The sequence below is a fragment of the Bos indicus x Bos taurus genome, chromosome 1 (genome assembly GCF_003369695.1).
Source record: "Bos indicus x Bos taurus breed Angus x Brahman F1 hybrid chromosome 1, Bos_hybrid_MaternalHap_v2.0, whole genome shotgun sequence".
Lineage (NCBI taxonomy): Eukaryota > Metazoa > Chordata > Mammalia > Artiodactyla > Bovidae > Bos > Bos indicus x Bos taurus.
The window spans coordinates 124,997,008-125,022,647 of record NC_040076.1 but is presented as its reverse complement, the minus strand read 5'-3'; the positions used below and the strand labels follow the sequence as shown (position 1 = coordinate 125,022,647).

The 25,640-nt window shown below is 41.2% G+C and overlaps 1 protein-coding gene across 2 annotated transcripts in view; it reads right to left on the bottom strand.

Annotated features, from left to right (window-relative positions):
• Positions 1–25,640, bottom strand: part of SLC9A9 (solute carrier family 9 member A9) — a 665,191-nt gene that overhangs the window by 110,241 nt on the left and 529,310 nt on the right. For both annotated transcript variants that reach the window (XM_027544122.1, XM_027544133.1), the window contains exons 13-14: positions 24,268–24,319; positions 7,188–7,267 (exon numbers count right to left, since the gene is read on the bottom strand). In XM_027544122.1, the coding sequence (XP_027399923.1) occupies positions 7,188–7,267; positions 24,268–24,319 (132 nt within the window). The remainder of the gene's footprint in view (positions 1–7,187; positions 7,268–24,267; positions 24,320–25,640) is intronic.

Here is a 25,640-nt window from a genome sequence, read left to right as displayed (position 1 = left end):
TGCCATGGGTCTTATATTTTGTTAGTAATATCTCAGTGCACAGTTCATTTCAAACCAGTGATGGGAAGGAAGTCTTCATCCACGTGACTTTATGTAATTCTATTACTGTGTCAATTTGCCAATCCATTGTTATCTTTGGGCTTTCTTTGTGTAAAATGCTGGCAACCACAGGATAACTCCTTATTTTTGGCAGTTGTCGGCATACAGGAAGTGCTAAAAATGATTTTAGGCTGCCCTTTTTATTTTGGAAAAGGTCGTTCTTATCCTCTGTCATTCACATTTGTAGAATAAATATATACACATACTTAAGGAGAGAGACGATAAATGATAAAACAGAGAGACAGTAGGAAGCAGACAGTCCAGCAGCATTGTTAGTCACCACTGAACGGGGCAACCTACGACTCCCACACCAGCTGTAACACTGTGAATCTAAGCGAGCCGTTTTATCCGGTGTCTTAAAATCTGAATAAGGGGGCATCAATTTCTTCTCATTATAAGAGATTGTCAGTGAGGATGATAGGTAGCTCTAAAGTTCTGACTTCTGTACACAAATAAAATCAATACACAATTGCTGAGATAAGATACAGTCTCTCAGACAGACAATGGCTTCTAAGCCAGAGCCAGGCTTGCCTAGACGAGATCAGGTGTACTAATTAAACCTAAGGGAGATGGACCAACCATAGGAAGGAGATCAGTGAGGCAATAGGGATCCAAGTGGACTGTGGTGGCTGTCCCTGACAGGGACACTGAGGCTTAGGGGAGAGGTGGGTGTCCATGGGGGTGTGCTTTTTGGAGCTAAAAGGCAGCCTGGATGAAAACAACTAAGATTACCTGCTCTGCCTTGCTCTGCTTTCATACACACTTAGCAACCTTCAGATAATTAATTGGATTTTTCTGTTACATCAGTGTGTAGAATGAAGGTGCCCTGGATAGAAAATGTTACTTGCTTGCTTGATTCATTCATTCAAAGAATATATATTGAGTGTTCATGGTGTGCTAAATACTATTCTATGCCTTGAGTACAGACTCAGATCCCTGTCCCCAAAAAGCATATATCCTGGTTGGTGGAGAATATTATAACAAATACAAAAAATACACACAGCGTCAGATGGTAATAAGCATAACGGTGAAAAACAAAGCAGGGAAGGGGTGGGGGAGTGCTTCTCTTGGGACAGCTACTTTAAATATGGAACCTGGAAGGTCTCACTGCCAAGTTGGATAAAAGAGGTGAAGGAGGGAGGCATGTGAATGTCTGAGAGAAGAGTATCCCAAGTGAGAGGGCAGGAAGAGGAGCAGTGCAAATGCCCTGAAGCAGTGAGGTGCTTGGTGCATCTCAGGAAGGCCACGGGGGCTGGAGTAGAGTGAGCCAGTGAGCAAGACGAAGAGAGGGGGCCAGAGGGACATCAGGGACCAGATTGTGACTTGACCCTTCCAAAGGCTGGGAAGGACTATCCCTCCCCAGACTTCCCTGGTGGTCCAATGGTTAAGAATCTGCCTGCCAATGCAGGGGACATGGGTTTGATCCCGTGTGTCGATCGATCACTTATGGGGAAAATCCCATATATCACTGGGCGATTAAGCAGCTGCACCGCAACTGCTGAGTCTGAGCTCTAGAGCCTGGGAGCACAACTGCTGAAGCCCGCATGCCCTACAGCCTGTGCACCACACGAGAGAAGCCACCACAGTGAGAAACCCGCACTCCACAGTGAAGGGTAGCCCCTACTCACTGCAACTAGAGAAAGCCTATGTGCAGCATCGAAGACCCAGCGCAGCCGAAAATAGATTTAAAAGTAAAGAAATAAAGAAAAAAGAATTTCCCTCCCTGCCATGAGGATACCTATGATGATTTAGGAATTTGACGTTTGCTTTCTACTTGTCCCTCCTGGAGCTTGGCTAGAGTGCATCCATCTCTATGAAACTAGGCCATTCTTGGAGTCTTTGGCATATTGAACTCTGCCTCTGAAAAGCTGAGAACCTGATTCAGAAACTTGGAGACTCCTCAGTGGTAGGGTGGTAGGTCCTTAGGGTGACCTACCAGGATCCCTAACCTTGTGTGGGTTCAGTCACCAAGTCGTGTCTGACTCTTTGTGACCACATGGACTATAGCAAGCCAGGCCTCCCTGTCTCTCACCATCTTCTGAAGTTTCCCCAAGTTCATGTCCATTGAATCGGTGATGCCATCCAACTGTTTCATCCTCAGTCGCCCTCTTCCCCTCCTGCTTTCAATCTTTCCCAACATCAGGGTCTTTTCCAGTGAGTCCAGCTGTTTGCATCAGGTGGCCAAAGTACTGGAGCTTCAGCATCAGTCCTTCCAATGAATATTCAGGGTTGATTGACTGATTTGATCCCCTTGCTGTCCAAGGGACTCTCAAGAGTCTTCTCAAAGCATCACCCCATATATAGTCAACAAATGTATGAGATGTGAGCTCTGCACGATACAGTGTGAGCAGTCATAATAGTCACTGCTTTAATAGTGACATTCTGAAGGCATGGAGATGGGGTTTGCATGTAAATAAGGGCTATCAAGAACACAGAGTTGTTAATGATAAAGTTCATTTAAAGGTATTTATGGGTTTTAGACTGTGATAGATCTGGGCTTGAACCATGGAACCGACACTAGGTATGGAACCTTAAGAAAGCTATTTAAGTCCTTTGAGGTTTTGTTTCTTCCACCTCAAAGAGAGGCTTTGTGAGAATGAAACTGAAAGGGTGGTTATTAGGATTAAACAAAATAATGTTCTTGATGGCAAAGCACTGGTGTGCAGTAACATCTTCCCCTTCTCAATTTCTGCTTTGCATCGTATGACTCAGAATTGCTGCCCACAGGGAATCATAATGCAATCTTAATTAATCATCAATTTTGGCACCATAGGCTTCCAGCAACGTTCTTGAATGAGAGAGCTCAGGCTGTTTCATCAGAGGTGGACACAATCAGTAGTCCATTTGTGTGGTATTATACCCTTAGACCCTCCTACCCGCCTACAGAGCTGTGGAGGTGACATGAAATTATAATGTGAAGCACTCAACACAGTACTTGGCCATTGTTCATCCTTATGGAATGCTAATTTTTATCATTTTTATTCTTCTGTAGCTTCTGGAAAATTTTTATAGGAATGCATGTGTATTAACTGGGCTTCCCTCGTTGCTTAGAGGTAAAGAATCCACATGCAGGGCAGGAGATACCTCTTGCACAGGAGACACAGGTTCAGTCCTTGAGTCAGGAAGATCCTCTGGAGAAGGAAATAGCAACTCACTCCAGAATTCTTGTCTGGGAAATTCCACAGACAGAGGAGCCTGGCAGGCTACAATCCATGGGGTTGCAAAAGAGTCAGACATGATTCAGTGACTGAACAAAAACAATAGTGTATATTAATTATGCTATGATAAAGCAAAAAAAGAAAACAAAACTATATGAGCAATGGTGACTTGTTTTTTATTGATACCGATGGTGAGTTGAGGATGTTTCTTCTTTGAGTCTGAATATTGGACAATAGTTGAATGTGAACTGAGTACTGTGACACTTAAGATTTATGTCTTTTTTTGACTAGACTACCTTGTTATTCAATCAAACTCTAAAACTACCACAGGAAAATAAATGGCTAGTGGAAAGCCACTGTATAACACAGGGAGCCCAACTTGGTGCTGTAAGAGGACCTCGAGGGGTAGGAAGGAGGCTCAAGAGGGAGTGGATGTATGTCTACTTATAGCTGATTCATGTTACTGTACAACACTGTGAAGCAATTATACTCCAATTAAAAAAACAACACCCTAATCTAGGTGTTGCTATGAAGGGTTCTGTAGGTGTGGTTAGCACCTACAGTCAGTTCACCTTAAAGAGATGATCCTCAGTAACATAAGTGGGTCTCATCTGATCAGTTGAGTGGACTTAAGAGCAAAATGAGGTTTCCCTGAGGAAGAAGAAATTTTATCTCAAGATTACTGAATCTTAGCTCCTGCTTGAGAGTTTCTAGATTAAGAGCCTACCCTACAAATTCTGGACTTGCCACCCTCACAAACTCATAAGCCATTTCCTTGAAGTAAACCCATGCGTATGTGTATGTGTATAGGTGTACGTATGTATACGAGTGTGCGTGTGTACTCCTTACTGATTCTGTTTCTCCAGAGGATGCTGACTGATAAAGGTACATACAAAGGCTCATTTATTCTTCTTTTTCTTTTGCCAGTAATTCTTTATGACATTTCATTTGCAGGATGCAGTTTTACTAAAATGAAACTTGAGCGGCTCCAAACTGCATGGTCCATTTCTTTCGGCCTCACAATTTCTGTTTTGGCCTGAGCCAGGCAACCTGACCCTGGAACAGGGAGATCAGCTGTACCCTGATCGCACCTGGCATAGCCTACCCATGAGGTCCATGGGGGCACAGCACCTGGGTTCTGGGGGGACAACAGAATGAACATAAATGCCAAGAGAATAATTTATCTCTAAAAATACAGATAAATCAAGAGTGTACAGAGTGGAAATTTGTAGGTTTTGCTACTCTCTGGGTATGAATTCAGAGCACAACTGGGATATAAAAGCTCTGTTGTCTAAGAGAAAATATATTTATGCAGTGATGGTCGTCCTGCAATTTCTAGAATGAATGCACAGGAGGACAAATTACCATGAGAAGAGATATTACTAAGAGTGTTAAGTCTGCCTTCATTTTTTGCTAGTCTGCCCATAATCACATGGAAATAATCCCCTGGTGAAACGTGGGACAAAGTCTATGACATCATCTGAATTTAGTGTACTGCTCTAAGATACAACTTGGGGAGGGTTGCCACTTTCGTTTTCTTGTCTCCCAGTTATTTTTTTCCATTTTGTTTCTTTTCTTCATTGTAAAGCATTCCTTACAACACTGTCAGAATTTGAACAGAACCACCTTTTATCAAATTTCTGATTTGCCGTTTTGTGATATTGTGGTTTATGATAAGAAATATCAATTTGGTCTTCATCCCTAGTTTTGTCTCAGAGCTCCTAAAACCCTTAAATTTCCTAAGTGATGAAAGCAAAAAGGCATCCTCTGTTATGTTAATGGGTGACGTTTGGACCCCATCTAAGATCAGGAGCTGGATACCAGGAGAGCCAACCATGTGATTAGAGGGTTGGGACTTTCAAGCCCCGCCTTCCCCACGTCTGGGAAAGAGGGAAGGACTGGTAATGGATTTCAGTCACCAAGGGCCAATGATTCATCCATTGTGCCTATGCAATGAAGCCTCCACAAAACCTCAAAAGGATGGAGCTGAGGAGAATTTAGAGGTTGGTGAACAGGCGGAGATTTGGGGAGAGTGGTGTACCCATAGAGTCCATGGGGGTTCCGTGTCCTTTCTCTTGTGCACTTCTTCCATCTGGCTTTTCCTGAGTTATATCCTTTTATAATAAACCAGTGATCTAGTAAGTAAAACGTTTTTCTGAGTTCTGTGAAGTTTTCTAGCAAATTAATCGAACCCAAGGAGGAGGTCATGGAACCTCCAACCTGTAGCTGATAGATTGGAAGCAGAGGTAGCAACCTGGGCTTGTGGCTGGCATCTGAAGTGGTGAGGGCTGTGGGACCAAGCCCTTACCTGAGAGGATCTGACACTGTATCCAGATGGGCAATGTCAGGATTGAGTCGAGTTGTAGGACACTGAGCTGGTATCCAGCACATTGCTTGGATGGATGGGGAAGCCTCTGTTCACACAAGTCAGATCTTGGGTCCAGGAACCCCAAAACTTTATCTTCCTGTACATTTTGTCATAACCAAGCATATGTACTCTTTAGCCAGCTTTTTACAACTTCTTACAAATTTGGTTATTGATACCTAAGCAATGGCAGGGGAGATGTATTTCTAGAAGAAACACAACCTGGAGCATAAACCTGCATAAGCTGCTAAAAGCCAGGGACCAGTGAGTGGTTAATGGGGTACAGCACCTCCTGGAGGCAGTTAATGGCCAAGATGGGCCACTTTTAGGGTGCAGGCAGCTCACACTGTCCACAAAAGCTCAAGATTGAGCAAGACAAGGTATTTGTCCATAGATAACAGGAATACGGAAAAATAAAACCATAGTCTCAGAAAGCCTCTACCTTCCACATCTCTACTTCATAATTCTTGGAATGCTCTACTTTCCCAGAATTGCTTTCGAATTTTAACCTTGATTTACTTTTGATTATTCGAGTCAATCGTACTTGTATTTTTCTGCAGTTATTCCTCTAATTTGTTTTCCTTTTTGCTGTGAATTTCCTGTATTTCTCTTGCCTCCTCTTCCCTTTCCACTTTTACCTCTTCTTCATCTTATTCTTTGACTTTCTTTTACCCGTTCTTAATTCTTCTTCCTCTCCCACTGATCTGCTGTGGCTTTAATCACTGCCAAGCTGTTTTAAAATCACCCAGTGACTGACATTTTCTCCCTGAAAGGAGAGGGATTTGTGACTGTGGAAAACTAACTACAAAGACCCAACACATTCAATTTTCAGCGCATTTCTTTCCTTTCTTCTGTGGCGCTTTTGCCTGGGATTAGAGATGGACCGCTTACTGCAACTCACAATGGCAAAGCCCTCCAGGCCTGACTTCTTAGCCCTGTGAGTCACAGGGCAACGTGTATCGAGCCACCATGTTTACACTGATTGCTAGAATTTTAAAATTGCCCTTCACTAGAAAAAAAAAAAAAAAACTTACTCAAGTGTTTCCTGGAAAACAAAGTAGTATTATTTCACAGTGATGACGGGACTCACTCTTCTCCTTGGACCATTCCTTCTCCCTTCTCCCCTCCCCTTTCATTTTTTACAGCATGAAACAAAACCAGATAAATGGGTCCCTAGCAGAAGGGTGAAGGAGCTTTGTCATCCTGACTGACTCCACCAGAAATATGATATTTTTACAAAGGGATGAGCAGTAAAATTAGTAAGATAGGTCCGTTTTTCAAGACTCCACGATTCTGTCATCTGGCGTTAGGAAATTGTAGACTGTCACACACACACCAAATCCAGTTGTTTCTGAGAGATTTCACGTTAGCTCTTCACAACACGTAAGTATAAATGACATACGTTTTGATTATTTGAAATCATCCTTTCGGTTAATTTGGTCACAAATTCACTTTACCTTTTGGTGTTTCTTGCCGAGCAGAGGCACACACCTCAGTGATGAGGTGCTCAAAGTTCATGTTTGCCGTGTAGAAGGAGCTGGAAGATGATCATTACCAAAGGATACTTGTGGTCAAAGCCATACCACATTCTGAAGAGCCAGGCGCTCTCTGATTTTGTCGTGCTTTTACCCAAATTATTTGCTTCCTGGAGAAGGGACAGTAGAAGAAGTCATTAGAGAAATGATCAATATAAAATACTGACATATCAACATTAATATATAATATGTATTCAGTATATTTTAACTATATATCAAATTAAACCACTTAAAAAAAAAACTTTCCAGGTAGAGGCATTTTTATCTAAATGGTGAAGTAGCTGCCAAGCAATTAGCTCATAGATCTTGCCATATGGATGAGACTCCTGTGGCATAATTCAACATTTACTTTTCTTAATAACCCCTGTTTTATTAAACAGCTTAGAAATGCCACTTTTTTGACACCAATAAAAATGATATTTCTGTCAGATTGCTGTTGTGGGAATTTGGCAGTTACTTCTCTCAAATTTGGATGGTATTTATTTATGATTTACCAAAAGGTCAAGACTAAAGGGCTAACAGTCTAATCATTGTTAAACTAGTTTTCATTCATTTTCTTTTCGATAGATCACTACCAAAGGCCCTGGTTAATTTCTTGATATCTTTCCCTTCAATTCTGAAATTTTGAAATAGACATTCTTGTTAAGAAGCCTATAATAACTGAATGTGTTTATCTCCCAGCCCCCTTGCCTCCCCTCTCTTTTCCAAAAGGACCACAGTGGGAGGGACAAAGAAAAGGAATTAAGAAGGACAAAAAGAAAGCATTTGGTGGGTGATTATGTAACAGTAGATGATAAAAATGGGAGAAAAAGGGAAAAGGTGAAAAATTTTTGTGGACTTTATAAAGGTGGATGATAATGAACATTGCAGTGTGGTATGAAGGAGATTCAGTGACATTTAATCTTTTTCTTTGTATCCCATTTCACGTATTAAGAAAAGAAAATTCCAGACTTCAATCAGTTGCAATTATCTCCATCATTAAAAGCATTTATATATTAAAATGGATTTCATTGCTTTGTTTGGACCCTTGGTTTCCATCCCCAAATGGTTCAAGAGTTCACAGTCCACAAGTAAGTGAACATTCTCAAGAAATCAGGATGCATGGAAGACAGTGACAAACCACTGGGTGCTCCAAAGCCAGCCTTTAGATGAATCTAAGTTAATTTGCTTCATTTAATGTATTTACTTTTTATTCCCCTCTCCAGACAGTACCACTGATGGTTAATGATAAATAACTGAACACAAAAGGCTGGATTCTGCTCCAAAACACATGTCACAGCAGGGGCTTCAGTTCCATGCCTCACAAACGAAATGGGGATGTAAGAAAGCTTAAGTGTGATCCCTTTCTAGGCAGCCATCTAAACTCTGTCTAAAATGATTGAAACAGAAACTCAACAACAGAATGAGAACCCAAACAGGCAGGCTTTCTCACTGTTGTTTGAGGACCTCTGATTTCCAACACGGAACAGTTTCCTAAATAGCGTTCCTTAGCATGCCACTGTTCCATGTGATGTTGATGGAAATCCTGTGCTAATCATTCAGGAAAAGGTGGGTTTGAGCATGTTAAGCAGGATTGCTATTTATAGAAATTTTTAGAATCTTTAATTTATAAGTGAGCATTGTAAACTTTTGAGAGGGAAGCTTTTCTCAAACTTACCTGACCTCATGCCCCACCCCCAAGCTCCTCAGTGGGACATCCATGATCTTTCCATGGATGTTTGAGTTCCATAGATCTGTTTTCTGATACACCTGGAATGCCATGCCCTGTTATCTAGAGTTAGAATTTATTAATTACATTTCCACTAGAAGGAAACCAGGGTGTCCAGTTCAATTTCCATTCTTCCTTGAACCTTTCTCTAGCTATTTCTATCTTGCAAAAGGTGTCAGATTTGCAAAGTTGTTGCTATACTTAGTGTTTTCTTCATCATCTTGGAACATTTGCAAGCTGTTTCTGAGTCACCATCTCTCAAACAGGTCAGCAGCTGGGGCACAGCTGGGAGAGTAAAACTGTTCTCCCTAAACTAAACTAGGTAGAAAAGTTCTAGGCCAACACTGGGGAGTTCTTGCTTTCTTTGCTTTCTTTTTTTTTTAAGAACAATAAGGAGTTATAAATTTAATCCATCAAGAGGCATAGTTAATTTTGATAGCTAGTAACATCCACTGATGACAAGATAGTCATTGAAGAAAACTGATAGAAAGGAGTTAAGCAAATTTCTGTTTTTTTGTTTGGTTGTTTGTTTCTCAGCTAAGGTGGGCTGTGTAGTGGTGAGCTTAGCTGGCAATCAGGGGCCCAGGCTTCTAGCCCCTACTCTGCAGTAGCCCAGTTGAATGACATTTGCAGTAATAGTCCTCAGCTATGGAATGCTCATTAATTCCTAGGCAGTGTGTTGGTCACATTATCCAGTCATTAACTTTTTCAGTCATTATTTTTCGGTTTTCACACAATCCATCAGTGTAAGTTGTATTATACCTATTTTACAAGTGAGGATCTAGCGAGATTCAAAGAGAAGAGGTGAGTCCAAAGTCACACAGCGAGCAAGCTGCAGCGCTAGTATTTGAATGTAGGACTCATGGATTCTAAAGGTGATGTTGTAACAGAAACAGACTCACAAACTTAGAGAACAAAGTTTTGGTTGCCAGGGGGAAGGAGTGGGGAAGGGATAGTTAGGAAGTTTGGGATCAACATGTACACATTGCTATATACAAAATGGATTCTGTTCAATTTTATGTGGCAGCCTGCATGGGAAAGAAGTTTAGGGGAGAATGGATACATGTGTATGTATGACAGTATCCTTTACTGTCCATCTAAAACTATCACAACATTGTTAATAGGCTATACTCCAATATAAAATAAACAGTTAATAAAAAACAAAGATGATGTTCTTTCTGCTGGTCTCTCACTCAGCCTTTAAATGTTGAAAAGAATGTACATTGCTTGATAAGCTATTTGGGTTGCAGTCTCCTTGTCTGTAAAATGAATTGAGGAAATTAGATTGACTGGTTTCTGAGGTCCTAAGCATATGGAAAATACTGTATTATCATTAATGACAACAACAATAACAGCTGACACTTCTTGAACAGATACCATGTGCCAGACACTATTCAAAGTGCTGCTTGTATATTATTATTCCCACTTTACAGAGGAAACTGAGGTAACTGTGGCACAGAGAGGTTTCCAACCACACTTGTGGCTTCTCAGCAGCAGCCAAGATTCTCATCGTGAGGTCCCAGGGTTAGTGAAGAGCAAACTAGAGCAAATGTCTCAACCCAAGGTTGAGACAGAGCAGCTGTATATACCCCCAAACATAATGAAAACGCATGGCTCCTCTCAGGTGGCTGAACCACTGACATGTCGGAAAGTTATCTGTATAGAAACTTAACTTTAGTGTTGTAAATTTCTTTAGACTCCTAAATACTGGTTTCAAGGGTTTCTTAGGGTCTTAGAAACCCTCCCTGCCTTTCACTCCCTTTTCCATCTCCTTTTCATTTTAGTTTATCTCCAGAGGGGAATATCAGAATTTACAAACACTCCTGAAAGTTTATAATCTATTTCTGGCAAATATACCAAACTATTTTTTTTTTTTTGCCAGCTGATGAGAGCAACACATACTGGATGGTATTTTGGGAAAAAATGTTAACACTTATAATCTATTTTTCAAACTTTAATTTACTTGGGATACTGGAGATGTTAGTCATTTCACTACTTTATAGAGAAATATACTGGGTTTCCATTACAATAAAATATAGAACATGTGTTTCCAGGTAAGGAAAATACCACTGAGGACCTAAGCATTGACTTTTTCTGCTGATCTGAGATAAAGTGTTCAGAGTATGTCTTAAATATCTGTTGGCCCAGTTCTGGATCCATTCATTTATTTCTCTGAAGTTATTGATGACTTAATAACTTGGTTATGAAAGGCCATCAATAAATGAGGAGAAATAAATGAGTTAGTCCACTCTGTGCTCTGCTTGTTCACTGGGGGTTGAAGATTAATGTTCCAAGGGAAGGCCAGCCTTTGCAGCCACCCAGGAACATGGGAAGTATCTGATGAGGCAGCACAGAGGGCAAGCCCCTGAGAGGGCCCAGATGGGCAGAGGACAGCAGGTAGCATCAATTTACCTAGATCATTCTGAAGCTGAGACCAGATCACACCCCAGGACAATGGATGTGAGCAGTCATCAGAAAAATCTGGAACATGGTGATATTTTCTTTATTGTTAGCAATATATCTTCTCTTCTGAGTTTTTGGATGCCAGAGAGGAAGTGGCACACATGTTGGAACGAGCGGAGGATCCAGAAACTGAAGACCAAGATTTGAGTTCTCTCGACTGTCTCCCGTTCAATAATAATGATACACTTTCCAACTGTGAGCCTCATGTTTCACAGCTGTAAATGGGAATTGGAGATTCAAGGGCACTGAATCTTAGCTTTTATTTGTCCTTGATACTTCTAAGAGGCAGAGTGTTTGATATATGTGCAATTTTGGGTTCCTTTATTATCCTCTATTTCTGGGAAAATGTACAAACGACGGGGGCATTTGGTGTCTTTCCTTTTTCTCCTTAAACAAGGGAATAGATCAGAGGTTGGGAAGTGGCGGAGCACAGTAGGGAGTGAGTAGTTGTCTTTTAAGTGACCCCTCTAGCAACACCCTAGAAAGGGAGCAAGAGGGAAATTATGAAGGTACTCTTTGTTTTATGCTTATTTGGACCCCTGAGAGAAAACAAAAGGCTCTGGCAAGAAATCTTTGAAAACCAGACGCTGAAGCAAGAGGGGATTGTTTGTTGTATTAACCTTAGTGAGAAAGAACTAAGCCAATGTAAATACATCCCTCTATCAATATTCAAACGAGGGACCTTTGCTAAGTGAACCAGATGAACCTCTGCTCTGGGCTAAGCATATGGGAGTGCTCCTCACTTCATGGGGATTCGGTGGATTAAGAGAGAGAAGATTTTCCTTTCTATTTCTCAAGATTTCGTATTCAATACTAAAGTCAATGGAGGTTGTACAGAATGATGACAATGACAGGTAATTATCATAATAAGTCTGTAGGGTCCCTTAAGGTTCCAGAGCACTTTTTCCAGTAGTAAGTGTGAATAGAATTTGATAGCAGTACTTTTGCCCTGCCATCTCCCCCAGTTTGGAATGTATTCATGTGATAATTTCAAATTTATTGCCTTGATTTTATGATGACCAAGAAGAGGACTAGAGTCTCTGTCCCTAAAGGGAAAGATTTCTGGGTTCTGAAGAGCGGGGGCATATACAATTGAGAGGCAAAAGGAAATTTTTTTCAAATTTATGTTTTAAAAAGTAAAATTAATTCTTAGCTTCCACATATCGAGTATTTTATGCAAACATTTCTACCTTCCCCACACCATGATAAATTCATAAATGTTCCCAAGAAGGTATAGTCAGAAAATACATGCTTAGGGAGAAAAAAAAAATGAAGGAAACAACCAGATAAGAATGAATAAAACTGCTAAGAGGAAACTTAGACATCACAGATATATAACCAGATGGGCTAAACTCATGGTTTCACTACCACAAAAAAAGGATGGGGACTGCTTCAAAAATAATTTTGTCTGTACAAAGGATTCAAGTTAATTCAGTGAAAATAAATCAGCTCAGGTAAGTATAATATTTTGGTGATTTAAAAACATAGATTCACAGACTCTTTGGTACCTATTCCTTTAAAAGATGGAGCCTTTCTCCCTTGCAGTGTGATCAGGGGCAAGTGGCTTATTCTTCTGAAACTGTTGTCTTCTCTGTGAGATGTGGATGCAATCCCTACCTCATAGGGCTTCCATGAGAAGCCCTTTGTAGCACAGTGCTTCACAGATTGTCCAATAAATAGTAGACATGAGTTAAAAAAATGGAGACTAATTTCCCTTCCTATTGAGTGTGGACCATACTTAGTGACTCATTTTTAATCAACAGAATGGAGCAGAAGCGATGGTGATATCCAAGAGTATGTCATAAAACGGCATTGTGGTTTCCTCCTTGCTGTCTGTCTTGAAGCACTGGAGGGAAGTCAGCTACCATATCGTTAGGACACTCAAGCAGCTCTGTGGAGAGATCTATGTGGTAAGGGTCTGAGTCTCCTTGAAGAGTGAGCAAGAAACTGAGGCCTCCTGCCAACATGGAAGTGGATCCTTCAGTCCCAGGCGAGCCTTCAGATGACTAACTCTGGCTGACATCCTGACTGCAACCTCAGGAGAGACCCTGCACCAGAAACACTCAGCTAATTTGCTTTCAGATTCCTGACCCATAGAAACTGTGAGGTAATAAATGTTTGTTATTTCAAGCCACTAATTTTCAGGACAATTTATTGTGCAGCTGTAGAAGTCTGATACAACTACATACTACTAATAGAATTGTAAGTTCTACATGTAAAAGGCACTGGAGTTGAAAAGGTACTTCGGAGGAAGAAGATCCTAGCTCATGCTATCCCCCAATGACAGTACTCCAAATCACGAACACCATAGCATAGATTAGGGTCTTGCATTTAGACTTGTGATTTGAGTGCTGGGAAAGATTGAAGGTAGGAAGATAAGGGGATGACAAAGGATGAGATGGTTGGATGGCATCACCGACTCATGGACATGAGTTTGAGTAAGCTCCGGGAATTGGTGATGGACAGGGAGGCCTGTTGGACATGACTGAGCAACTGAACTGAACCGAACAGAGTGTTATATTTTTGCCTGAAAGTGAAATGAAACAGAACAATGTTTCCCCTTACAAAACTACTTTCAAAATACATAATGGCTGGTAGAATAACTGGTGCCATAAATATGTGATAGAGTTCAGGCAGCAAAGGACTGTGACCCTTGAAAGAAGGAAAACAAATGAAAAGAGCCCTATATTCTCCTTTTGTTCTGCCAGGAGGCCCTTTCCCAATGGTGGTGTGAAGAGGTAGAGTGCAAGCAGAAAACAATTCAAGCTGAGAACAACAGTTTCATAAGCTGTGGAACTAGAAGTTGAGTTTGGGTATTGTTGCAGTGGCTGGAATTTTTATGTTGTCTTGGGAAAGCTGGTTCAATTCTTGGAACTCCAATTTCATCCTTTATAAAATAGGGTTTAGGACTTCCCTGGTGGTCAAGTGATTAAGAATCCATCTGCCAGCAGAGGGGACACGGGTTTGATCCCTGGTCCAGAGAGATCCCACGTGACGTTGGCCAGCTAAGCGCATGTGCCACAACTACTGAGCCCCCCTGCAGCAACTGTCGAAGCCCACAGGCCCTAGAGCCCACGCTGTCCAGTAAAAGAGCCACTGTGATGAGAAGCCTGCACGCTGCAACTGGAATAGCCCCTGCTTGCCACAACTAGTGAAAGCCCACGCAGCAGCAAAGATCCAGTGCAGCCATAACTAACTAAATAAAAGCTTTACTCTTAAAAAAGTGAGGTTTATAATATGTATATTGATTGGTCAAGTTAGAGACTAAATGTGATTTTATATATGGTGCCTAACCACTAAATAGTAGCTACCATCTTCTGCTCCCTCTTCCTTGTTATTGCTTTTGCTTTCTAAAGCATGAAATTATAGAATCTTCAGGTAAGACATATATGTATATACATGGAATTTAGTCTTACTCAGTAAAAATAGTAGTGGGTAGGTTGTACTCTTTTCAGTGTATAAGCATGAACAAGTAAAATCAAAATAAATTCAGTGTTGGCCCCCAAAAAACTCAAGATACTTGCTCTGAAACAGTCATTTACTTTTTCATACAGAACTATTAGTTGCAATAACATTAAAAAAAAAAAAAAAAAAACTCTCATATGGATCAGATCAATTTTAGAGGCTTCCCAAAACAGGGATCAAACCCAGGTCTCCCGCATTGTGGATTCTTTGTCAGCTGAGCCACAAGGAAAGCCCAAGATTACTGGAGTGGGTAGCCTTATCCATTCTCCAGGGGATCTTCCTGACCCAGGAATTGAACTGGGGTCTACTGCATTGCAGACGGATTCTTTACCAACTGAGTTATCAGGGAAGCCCTTTAGAGGCTAGTACTTTATTTCTGAAATATTTGTTGGTATGTACCATGGGATTCCCATTCTATGAGGCCAACTCCAATAGCAAGTATGAAAAAAATATTGATAATTGCTAAATCTGAGGAACATACTTGTGGGAATCTTTATCCTGTTTCCTATAAGTTTGTTAGAAATATTAGAAAATATTCACAAGGCAAAATTAAATATTACTTAATGACTAGATGACCCTACCATCTGTTAATGAATCTCTTTCCCTGCTGAACCTACTTGTATTTCCAGTCTCGTAACTCCAGATGACTCTGAGTACTAAGTGTCAATTGTGCAGAAGAACAAGTACTTTTATTCTTCTCCAAATGAGCTTTTTCAGATTTAAGGGTGTTCTAGGTTATGGTTTTCTGGGATCTGGCACACAAGTCTTTGTTCACCTGATTCACATGCTCCATATTTTTAAAGACACTTCGTTGCAGCCCTTTGTGGGGCTAGTCATTTCTGCTGGAGAAATCCTGATTCTTTTAAACCCCCTCTGCTCATTGAAGCTGCCCTTCTCTGGACCTTTCTCAGCTCTGCTTTGACTTCCTTAAGCTATGGTGACCAGAACTGATCTACCCAGGTTACACACAAGCATGAATGACAACAAACATCAGAATTTCAATGAAGGGATTTTCAGAAGCAAAAGTAAAATTGGAAGTTAGCCTTAAGAGAGCACAGAGTATTAAAAATAAAGTTATATTTTAAAAGATGAAAATTAACCTCCTTGTTCATTGTTGGCAGTTAACTGTTAATCAGTTGACAGGGCTTCCTCAGTGGTAAAGTATCCACCTGCAAAAGCAGGAGTTCTGGGATCAATCCCTGGGAAGGGAAGATCCCCTGAAGAAGGGAATGGCTACCCACTCCAGTATTCTTGCCTGGAGAATCCCATGGACAGAATGGCCTGGAGGGCTATAGTCCATGGGGTCACAAAAGAGTCAGATAATTTAGTAACTAAGACCATTATATCTACTACTGCAGGCAGTAATCCCTCAGAAGAAATGGAGTAGCCATAATGGTCAACAAAAGAGTCCGAAATGCAGTACTTGGATGCAATCTCAAAAATGACAGAATGATCTCTGTTCATTTCCAAGGCAAACCATTCAATAGCACAGTAATCCAAGTCTATGCCCCAACGAGTAACGCTGAAGAAGTTGAAGTTGAACAGTTCTATGAAGACCTACAAGACCTTTTAGAACTAAAACCCAAAAAAGATGTCCTTTTCATTATACGGGACTGGAATGCAAAAGTAGGAAGTCAAGAAACACCTGGAGTAACAGGCGAATTTGGCCTTGGAATACTGAATGAAGCAGGGCAAAGACTAATAGAGTTTTGCCAAGAAAATGCACTGGTCATAGCAAACACCCTCTTCCAACAACACAAGAGAAGACTCTATACATGGACATCACCAGATGGTCAACACCAAAATCAGACTGATAATATTCTTTGCAGCCAAAGATGGAGAAGCTCTATACAGGCAGCAAAAACAAGACCAGGAGCTGACTGTGGTTCAGATCATGAACTCCTTATTGCCAAATTCAGACTTAAATTGAAGAAAGTAGGGAAAACCACTAGACCATTCAGGTATGACCTAAATCAAATCCCTTATGATTATACAGTGGAAGTCAGAAATAGAGTTAAGGGCCTAGATCTGATAGATAGAGTGCCTGGTGAACTATGGAATGAGGTTCATGACATTGTACAGGAGACAGGGATCAAGACCATCCCCATGGAAAAGAAATGCAAAAAAGCAAAATGGCTGTCTGAGGAGGCCTTACAAATAGCTGTGAAAAGAAGAGAAGCAAAAAGCAAAGGAGAAAAGGAAAGATATAAACATCTGAATGCAGAGTTCCAAAGAATAGCAAGAAGAGATAAGAAAGCCTTCTTCAGCAGTCAGTGCAAAGAAACAGAGGAAAACAATAGAATGGGAAAGACTAGAGATCTCTTCAAGAAAATTAGAGTTACCAAGGGAACATTTCATGCAAAGATGGGCTCGATAAAGGACAGAAATGGTATGCACCTAACAGAAGCAGAAGATATTAAGAAGAGATGGCAAGAATACACAGAAGAACTGTACAAAAAAGATCTTCACAACCCAGATAATCACAATGGTGTGATCACTCACCTAGAGCCAGACATCCTGGAATGTGAAGTCAAGTGGGCCTTAGAAAGCATCACTACGAACAAAGCTAGTGGAGGTGATGGAATTCCAGTGGAGCTATTTCAAATCCTGAAAGACGATGCTGTGAAAGTGCTGCACTCAATATGCCAGCCAATTTGGAAAACTCAGCAGTGGCCACAGGACTGGAAAAGGTCAGTTTTCATTCCAATCCCAAAGAAAGGCAATGCCAAAGAATGCTCAAACCGCACAATTGTACTCATCTCACACGCTAGTAAAGTAATGCTCAAAAGTCTCCAAGCCAGGCTTCAGCAATATGTGAACCGTGAACTTCCTGATGTTCAAGCTGGTTTTAGAAAAGGCAGAGGAACCAGATCAAATTGCCAACATCTGCTGGATCATGGAAAAAGCAAGAGAGTTCCAGAAAAACATCTATTTCTGCTTTATTGACTATGCCAAAGCCTTTGACTGTGTGGATCACAATAAACTGTGGAAAATTCTTCAAGAGATGGGAATACCAGACCACCTGATCTGCCTCTTGAGAAATTTGTATGCAGGTCAGGAAGCAACAGTTAGAACTGGACATGGAACAACAGACTGGTTCCAAATAGGAAAAGGAGTACGTCAAGGCTGTATAGTGTCACCCTGCTTATTTAACTTATATGCAGAGTACATCATGAGAAACGCTGGATCGGAAGAAACACAAGCTGGAATCAAGATTGCCGGGAGAAATATCAATAACCTCAGATATGCAGATGACACCACCCTTATGGCAGAAAGTGAAGAGGAACTCAAAAGCCTCTTGATGAAAGTGAAAGTGGAGAGTGAAAAAGTTGGCTTAAAGCTCAACATTCAGAAAACGAAGATCATGGCATCTGGTCCTATCACTTCATGGGAAATAGATGGGGAAACAATGGAAACAGTGTCAGACTTTATTTTTTTGGGCTCCAAAACCACTGCAAATGGTGACTGCAGCCATGAAACTAAAAGACACTTACTCCTTGGAAGGAAAGTTATGACCAACCTAGATAGCACATTCAAAAGCAGAGACATTACTTTGCCAACAAAGGTTTGTCTAGTCAAGGCTATGGTTTTTCCTGTGGTCATGTATGGATGTGAGAGTTGGACTGTGAAGAAGGCTGAGAGCTGAAGAACTGATGCTTTTGAACTGTGGTGTTGGAGAAGACTCTTGAGAGTCCCTTGGACTGCAAGGAGATCCAACCAGTCCATTCTGAAGGAGATCAGCCCTGGGATTTCTTTGGAAGGAATGATGCTAAAGCTGAAACTCCAGTCCTTTGGCCACCTCATGCGAAGAGTTGACTCACTGGAAAAGACCCTGATGCTGGGAGGAATTGGGGGCAGGAGGAGAAGGGGACGACAGAGGATGAGATGGCTGGATGGCATCACTGACTCAATGGACGCGAGTCTAGGTGAACTCTGGGAGTTGGTGATGGACAGGGAGACCTAGCGTGCTGCAATTCATGGGGTCGCAAAGAGTCAGACATGACTGAGCGACTGAACTAAACTGAACAATAATAGTTGGCAGAGTTGGAAATGGAAGAAAAATGAGTTTTTAAAAAAGTTGGTTTAAGTTCCAAACCTAAAAGTTTTTGCTTCCATCATACATCAGATCAGATCAGATCAGTTGCTCAGTCATGTCCGACTCTTTGCGACCCCATGAATCGCAGCACGCCAGGCCTCCCTGTCCATCACCAACTCCCGGAGTTCACTCAGACTCACGTCCATCGAGTCAGTGATGTCATCCAGCCATCTCATCCTCTGTCATCCCCTTCTCCTCCTGCCCCCAATTCCTCCCAGCATCAGAGTCTTTTCCAATGAGTCAACTCTTCGCATGAGGTGGCCAAAGGACTGGAGTTTCAGCTTTAGCATCATTCCTTCCAAAGAAATCCCAGGGCTGATCTCCTTCAGAATGGACTGGTTGGATCTCCTTGCAGTCCAAGGGACTCTCAAGAGTCTTCTCCAACACCACAGTTCGAAAGCATCAATTCTTCGGCTCTCAGCCTTCTTCACAGTCCAACTCTCACATCCATACATGACCACAGGAAAAACCATAGCCTTGACTAGACGAACCTTTGTTGGCAAAGTAATGTCTCTGCTTTTTAATATGCTATCTAGGTTGGTTATAACTTTCCTTAAAAGCGTCTTTTAATTTCATGGCTGCAGTCACCATTTGCAGTGATTTTGGAGCCCAGAAAAATAAAGTCTGACACTGTTTCCACTGTTTCCCCATCTATTTACCATGAAGTGGTGGGACTGGATGCCATGATCTTCGTTTTCTGAATGTTGAGCTTTAAGCCAACTTTTTCACTCTCCACTTTCACTTTCATCAAGAGGCTTTTGAGTTCCTCTTCACTTTCTGCCATAAGGGTGGTGTCATCTGCATATCTGAGGTTATTGATATTTCTCCCGGCAATCTTGATTCCAGCTTGTGTTTCTTCCAGTCCAGCGTTTATCATGATGTACTCTGCATATAAGTTAAATAAGCAGGGTGACAATATACAGCCTTGACGAACTCCTTTCCCTATTTGGAACCAGTCTGTTGTCCCATGTCCAGTTCTAACTGTTGCTTCCTGACCTGCATACAAATTTCTCAAGAGGCAGATCAGGTGGTCTGGTATTCCCATCTCTTTCACTGATCTACCACCATGGCCAATGATCTGGCCCCTCTTGGTCTCTCCCACACCTTCTCCATTTGCTTCCACCTTGCTCCCTCAGTTCCAGCCACATGGTATGGAGCTGAGGGAGCATATACATATACATATACATATACATGCCTGCGGTGTATGGAGCACACTGTAATCCACTGTGACGTCATCCTTACTATTCCCTCTGCCTGGCCCGTTGACCCCAGAGCCTATGTGCACATCTCACTTCTGCATATTGTTCAGGTGTCTAATCAAAGGCCACTTTCTCAGAAAGGAAGCCAGCCATAGCCTTTCCTCTGCTGTTCTCCATCCTCTTCCCTGCTCCATTGTTATTATTCTCTGAACTGACAGTGTATAGAGGTTTACTACTTTCTTCTCTGTGTCCCCCACTAGAGTGTAAGGTCTGTGAGGGTGACTTTGAATTGGTAACTGATGCCTCCTCCTCACCTCACTTAGATTCAGGCACCTCACTTAGATTCCTGCCTGACATAGTGGCTTGTACGAATGAATGAATGAATGGATGAACAGATGCATGCACATCCATTAAGAGTAGAAGTTCTGGAACCAGATTATCTGGGTTCGAATTTCACCTCTTCTCACTATGTGTCCTTCAGCAAGTTATTTAAATTCTCTGTGTACAGTTTCCTTATTTAAAATACAAGTATAATAATAGCACCTACCCATAGGTTTATCTGGGTAAATGAGTTAACACAGCTAAAGTATTAACATTCAGAAGTGCTAACAACAATAGTTAGCACTCTACAAATATCAGGATGATCATGAAAGATAGCAAGCAGGAAAAGGAGAAGCCATAGTGGTGGCCCTTCTTGGGTAGCAGGAATTTTTTTATTGAACTAAGAAGGCAGGTATGGTGCTCCAATGGGTCTCACCTTTTCTGAATGCTGTGATGCCAAGGACACAGCATCAAGTACAAGGAAAACTTCCTGTCAAAGGGGGAAGTTTGTCTGAGGGTGTTTTTATTTTTATTTTTTTTTACATTTAAGAGAAATAAATTTCACAGCTGCAATGCCTTTCATTTCTTGAAGTGGCACATTTGCATACAGTATATATTTAAAGTTTAGTATCTGCTTGTGGAACATGCTTTCTAAAGCTTCTGGGCTTGGAATGGGTAAGAATGTAATACCATTCACACTTCCGAGGTGTTACAAAGCAAAAAGGAAAATCGTGACACGGCTGGGTAGTCACAGCTGCAAGTTCCTACTTTCCAAAGGCTATTTTACTCTCCAGAAACAGAGAAAGAGGAAATTCCTTCAAAGATATGTACATGTCATTACATATGCTTATTATTGATTTTGAGAGTGATCAAAATTATGATCAGTAATTGCCATAATTATCTGAAAAAATTTAGCTTCTGATAAGAATAAGGCAAGCTTCCCTGGTGGCTCAGTGGTAAAGAATCCACCTGCCAATGCAGGAGATGCGGGTTTGTTCCCTGGGTTGGGAAGATCCCTTGGAGAAGGAAATAGCACCCCACTCCAGTATTCTGCCCTGGGAAATCCCAGGAGAGGAGCCTAGCGAGCTGCAGTCCATGGGGTTGCAAAAGAGCTGGACATGACTGAGCAACTGAACAACAACTAAGAATAAAGTCTTTTTTTCAGAAGTTGACCACTGCAAAGATACCTGTTTGTTAACGCAAGGCCAATTTAATAAAATGCAAACTGAGTGGAAAAATACAGTCCTCCTAAGAATTAAGTTTATGCTCTATAGTCAGAGCAACAGATGCTGATAATAAGCAAAGAGCTGTCAGGCAAAATGAGGGCAAAGAGGTTTTTGACACATGGTTTGAAAAGTCCCCCAAAACCCCCTCTGTCCAGGCTAAATGGCAGCTGCATGGACATTGTGGTTTGTTACTTGTGGTCTGAGCCCACTGTTTCCTGTACTTGACATTGAAAATAAAAATTACTGCAAAGTGTGATGAAAACCTTTATCTGAAATGTAGTCATCTTAGTAGTCAAGCAGCATGAATAAGAACAATTCCAGGACACTTCTTAAAATTAAAACTATTTTTAAGCAGCAGAAGAGCAGTAGAAACCATGCAAATTACATGCAAGTTAGTTAGACAGCTCCTTACATGTCCTCTACAGGAAGCCTCAAGTGAGAAAATTCTTTTAAAGCATTGTGGTCTGTGAAGCTTTGTACAGCTTGGGGAGTGAGTGTAATTTTTCTAAGTATAATAACTTAGTATATTGCTAATTATTACTTCCTTTCCCACCTCTTTGGCTACTAGCAAGCTTACTTGTGGCTCAACTTTAGCAAGTATATAGGACCTTATGATCTTTTATTTATGATTTTTTTTTTACTTCTCTGGTTTTTGTCTTCCTGCTTTTATAAATTTTTTAAACTGAATTTTAAAATTCTTAAAAATATTTCACTATTATTTTATCATATGTGGTGGTATAAGCTGCTTCATCAAATAGTTTATGAGATAAGATGGTTTTAATGAGATTAAGTTAGGTAGTCTTAACTATAATTTCACTTGATTGTTTTAACAACCTGAAGTAGACATTATTATCATTTGCGTTATATAGATAGGAAAATTAAGACTCAAAGATGTAAAAAGCTTGCCGAAGATCTAAATAGCAAGCAGTTTTCACTGTTGTTTAATCTCCAAGTCATGTTTGACTCTTTTGCAACCCCATGTAGCCTGCCAGGCTCCTCTGTCCATGCAATTTTCTAGGCAAAAGTGCTGGAGTGGATTGCCATTTCCTTCTCCAGGGGATCTTCCTGACCCAGGGATTGAACCCATGTCTTCTGTATTGGCAGTTGGATTCTTTGTCACTCACCTACTGGGGTACAATTTTCACTGTACTATGTGGTATATCTCATTTTTCTAAGAACAACAAAAAAGTACTTTCAACTGATTAAAAGTATTTTCAGGTAAGAATTGTTACTAAATTGACAATGGTGTGAATGAGCGAAAATAAAATACATTTAAATTATAAAAGAAAAAATTTAAGCTAGCAGATAATCTTACCAATAATTACATGTAACTGTAAAGTATTAGGCAGTTAGAAGAAGATGAAGAATTTTCTTTGATCAATTTTCTTATTATATCACTTTTTTTTTTTTAAAGAAAAAGATATAGGAGAAGAACAAAACTTAGATAAAAGCTTTGCTTGAAAGTAGGAGAAGGGATTAGTTGACCTGCATGAGATTGTGAAAATCCTAACCAGGAGCCCTTCCTGCTGACTCATTACAGCCCACCAGTGTAAGGAGAGGGTTTTGATCACCTTTCCAAGGTCAATACTCTGGCCCTAATCCCAGTGTGCTGATACCCCTGCTGGGCTCAGTCCTGCAGTTAGGTGTCTTTCCTGGGCAACAAAGTCAGTGAAAACAGCACTAGCCTGACCTTGGAACACATGTGGCAAAAGAAATTCAAAGTGCATATGAGCCGGATCATTGCCAACTTAATTCTCCAGCCCTTATTGTAGAGCATAACATCCTTCCTTCTTTGTGTGAACCAGGAAAGCTGCAGCATCTTGCCTGGCAGCACTAACCAGCTGTGTCTCATTGATGTGATGGTAGGAAGAAGCCACGAGATAAAAGAGATGGATTCTCTTCAAATTCAGATAGGATCAGGACACGATTCATTAAGCAGCATCACTTATTTATGATGCTATTCTACCTGGGATTTCATGTCTGTCTACCTGCAATTTCAGCAAAAGGTGCAACATGGCTACACAGTTGTTAACTTTGGGTACCAAGTGAAAAACAACTAAAGCGAAATTGCCAATGATAGATTTTACTCTGATGTTAGATTCAAACCCAGAGATTGGAGACTACACTTCTCTTACTTGAGGTGACAGCATGTTGTCCTGAACTATTTTCCCTTAGGATTTTCAGGCCGTGCTTTTGCAGATTTTTAATGTTTCTGTATTTCTGTATACCTCAACCTGATAAATGAGAAGTCACACAGGAGAAGCAGGCCCATCTGTTTTGTGCCCCACATGTGTTGAACATGCATCAAATCAATTTCACTGAAATGACCGCAGCAAGCAAGTTGCTGGGCAGGGATTTGAACTCCAGGCTGCCTGATTCCAAGAGCTGTGCTTTTGCTCCCACACTGCAGCTTCCAGGCTTCCTGAGGCCACAAAGAAGGCACAAGTGTCTGCTGGTCCTAAGCACTCTAGAGGTGATACAAAGGTTATAGACACCCTGAATTCCCACGTGTTTTATAGTCATCTGATTTGTTTTATCTGAGAAAATAGCCCCCCTTTAGAATGGGGCTTCCTGGCTATGAAACAGAACAGCTCACGCTGTTGTTCTCTATGCCTCCGCTTTTTTGACTTGCCTGGTGTGAGGAGGGTTCCTCCTTCTGATCTTCATCCAGGTCCACACCAACCCTGTTAAAGAGAAGAGAGAACTGGTAAGGGTCTTGTGCAGATGAGACGAGACAGTCTCTTAGGTCAGACCACCTGAACCAAAGACAGTACGAATCAGAGGACTGGTTTGGCAGAAAACCCTTGTACCTCTCCCTGAGTCCAGGGAACATAAAATAGATTTATGGGAACAGGAGAGCTCGCACAGCTGGGCCTCTGTACAGCTGGTGCAACGGAGCACCGACAGCTGTTCCCCACTGCTGTCTTTCCCAGCAAGAGAATCTGGGAGTGAAGCCCTCAGGGAAAGACCTCCAGGGCCCCCAGACAGGGCTCCTGGAGGGAGGGCCACCTGCTTCTCTGGCAGGACTCACTGACCACACTGCTCCGGGGATGTGGGGGCCCGGGCTGCAGCAGGCTTCCCAGGACAGAAACAAGCAAACAAACAAAAGGTTTTTTTAGTTGCTTTACAATATTTTATTTAGGGAAAAATCTGATCTTTCATCCAGATGCTCATGGAGTCTGGCAGTAGGGAGGATCCAGGTTTGTGGGACTTATACGATTTAGGGGGCTCTCTTTGAGCAAATTAATGCAAAAATACAAATACAAAATGAGGTATGAAAGTGACTCTTTACAACAAGAAAATAAATTGTAACACAATTAATAATTTTAAAATCTGTGCAACAGACATCTCGAAATTTATAAGACGTATAATGTTCTAACTAATTTACTGTCTGATATTCCTCTAAAATAACTTTTCCTCCTGAGTTTTGCCTGCATACTTTCTTACTCTGTTTACATGATATAATGACTTTGTATAAGAGAGAATGGGAAGATAAGGTAGTCTTTCCTCTAGTAAGACTGATGGAAATTATTAATAATTGGGAGTCATTATAGCGTGCTTCCTTACACAGACATACTTGCTGTGTGCAAAACCGCTAAAGATTAATACCCTGAAAAGACAAGATTTCTGATAAATTTCCCTACAAGCGATTCTCGTCAACACTACTACCCAGTACATTTATCAGTGTAAGTGCTGCATCACTGAATATAAGTATTCTTGAATTTCCATTTTGACGGCGCATTGATGAGAACGGAATCCTCCACTTAGAATTTTACACATCTCACAACTGGAAGAGTTTTCCACAGATTAGCTTCTGGCTCAGGACATTTCAAGCCTTGTTTTTCCTCCGCTAACCATAGACTTGAGAAGCCAGGTACCACAGAACACATTCAACTTGGATTCAGCCTCGTGGCGCTGGTCCTGTGAGCGGTCCCTGCAGTAGGAACAGCAGTGGCTTGCCCTTCACAGAGTGACAGCAGACCACAAAACCCCACTGAGTATAAG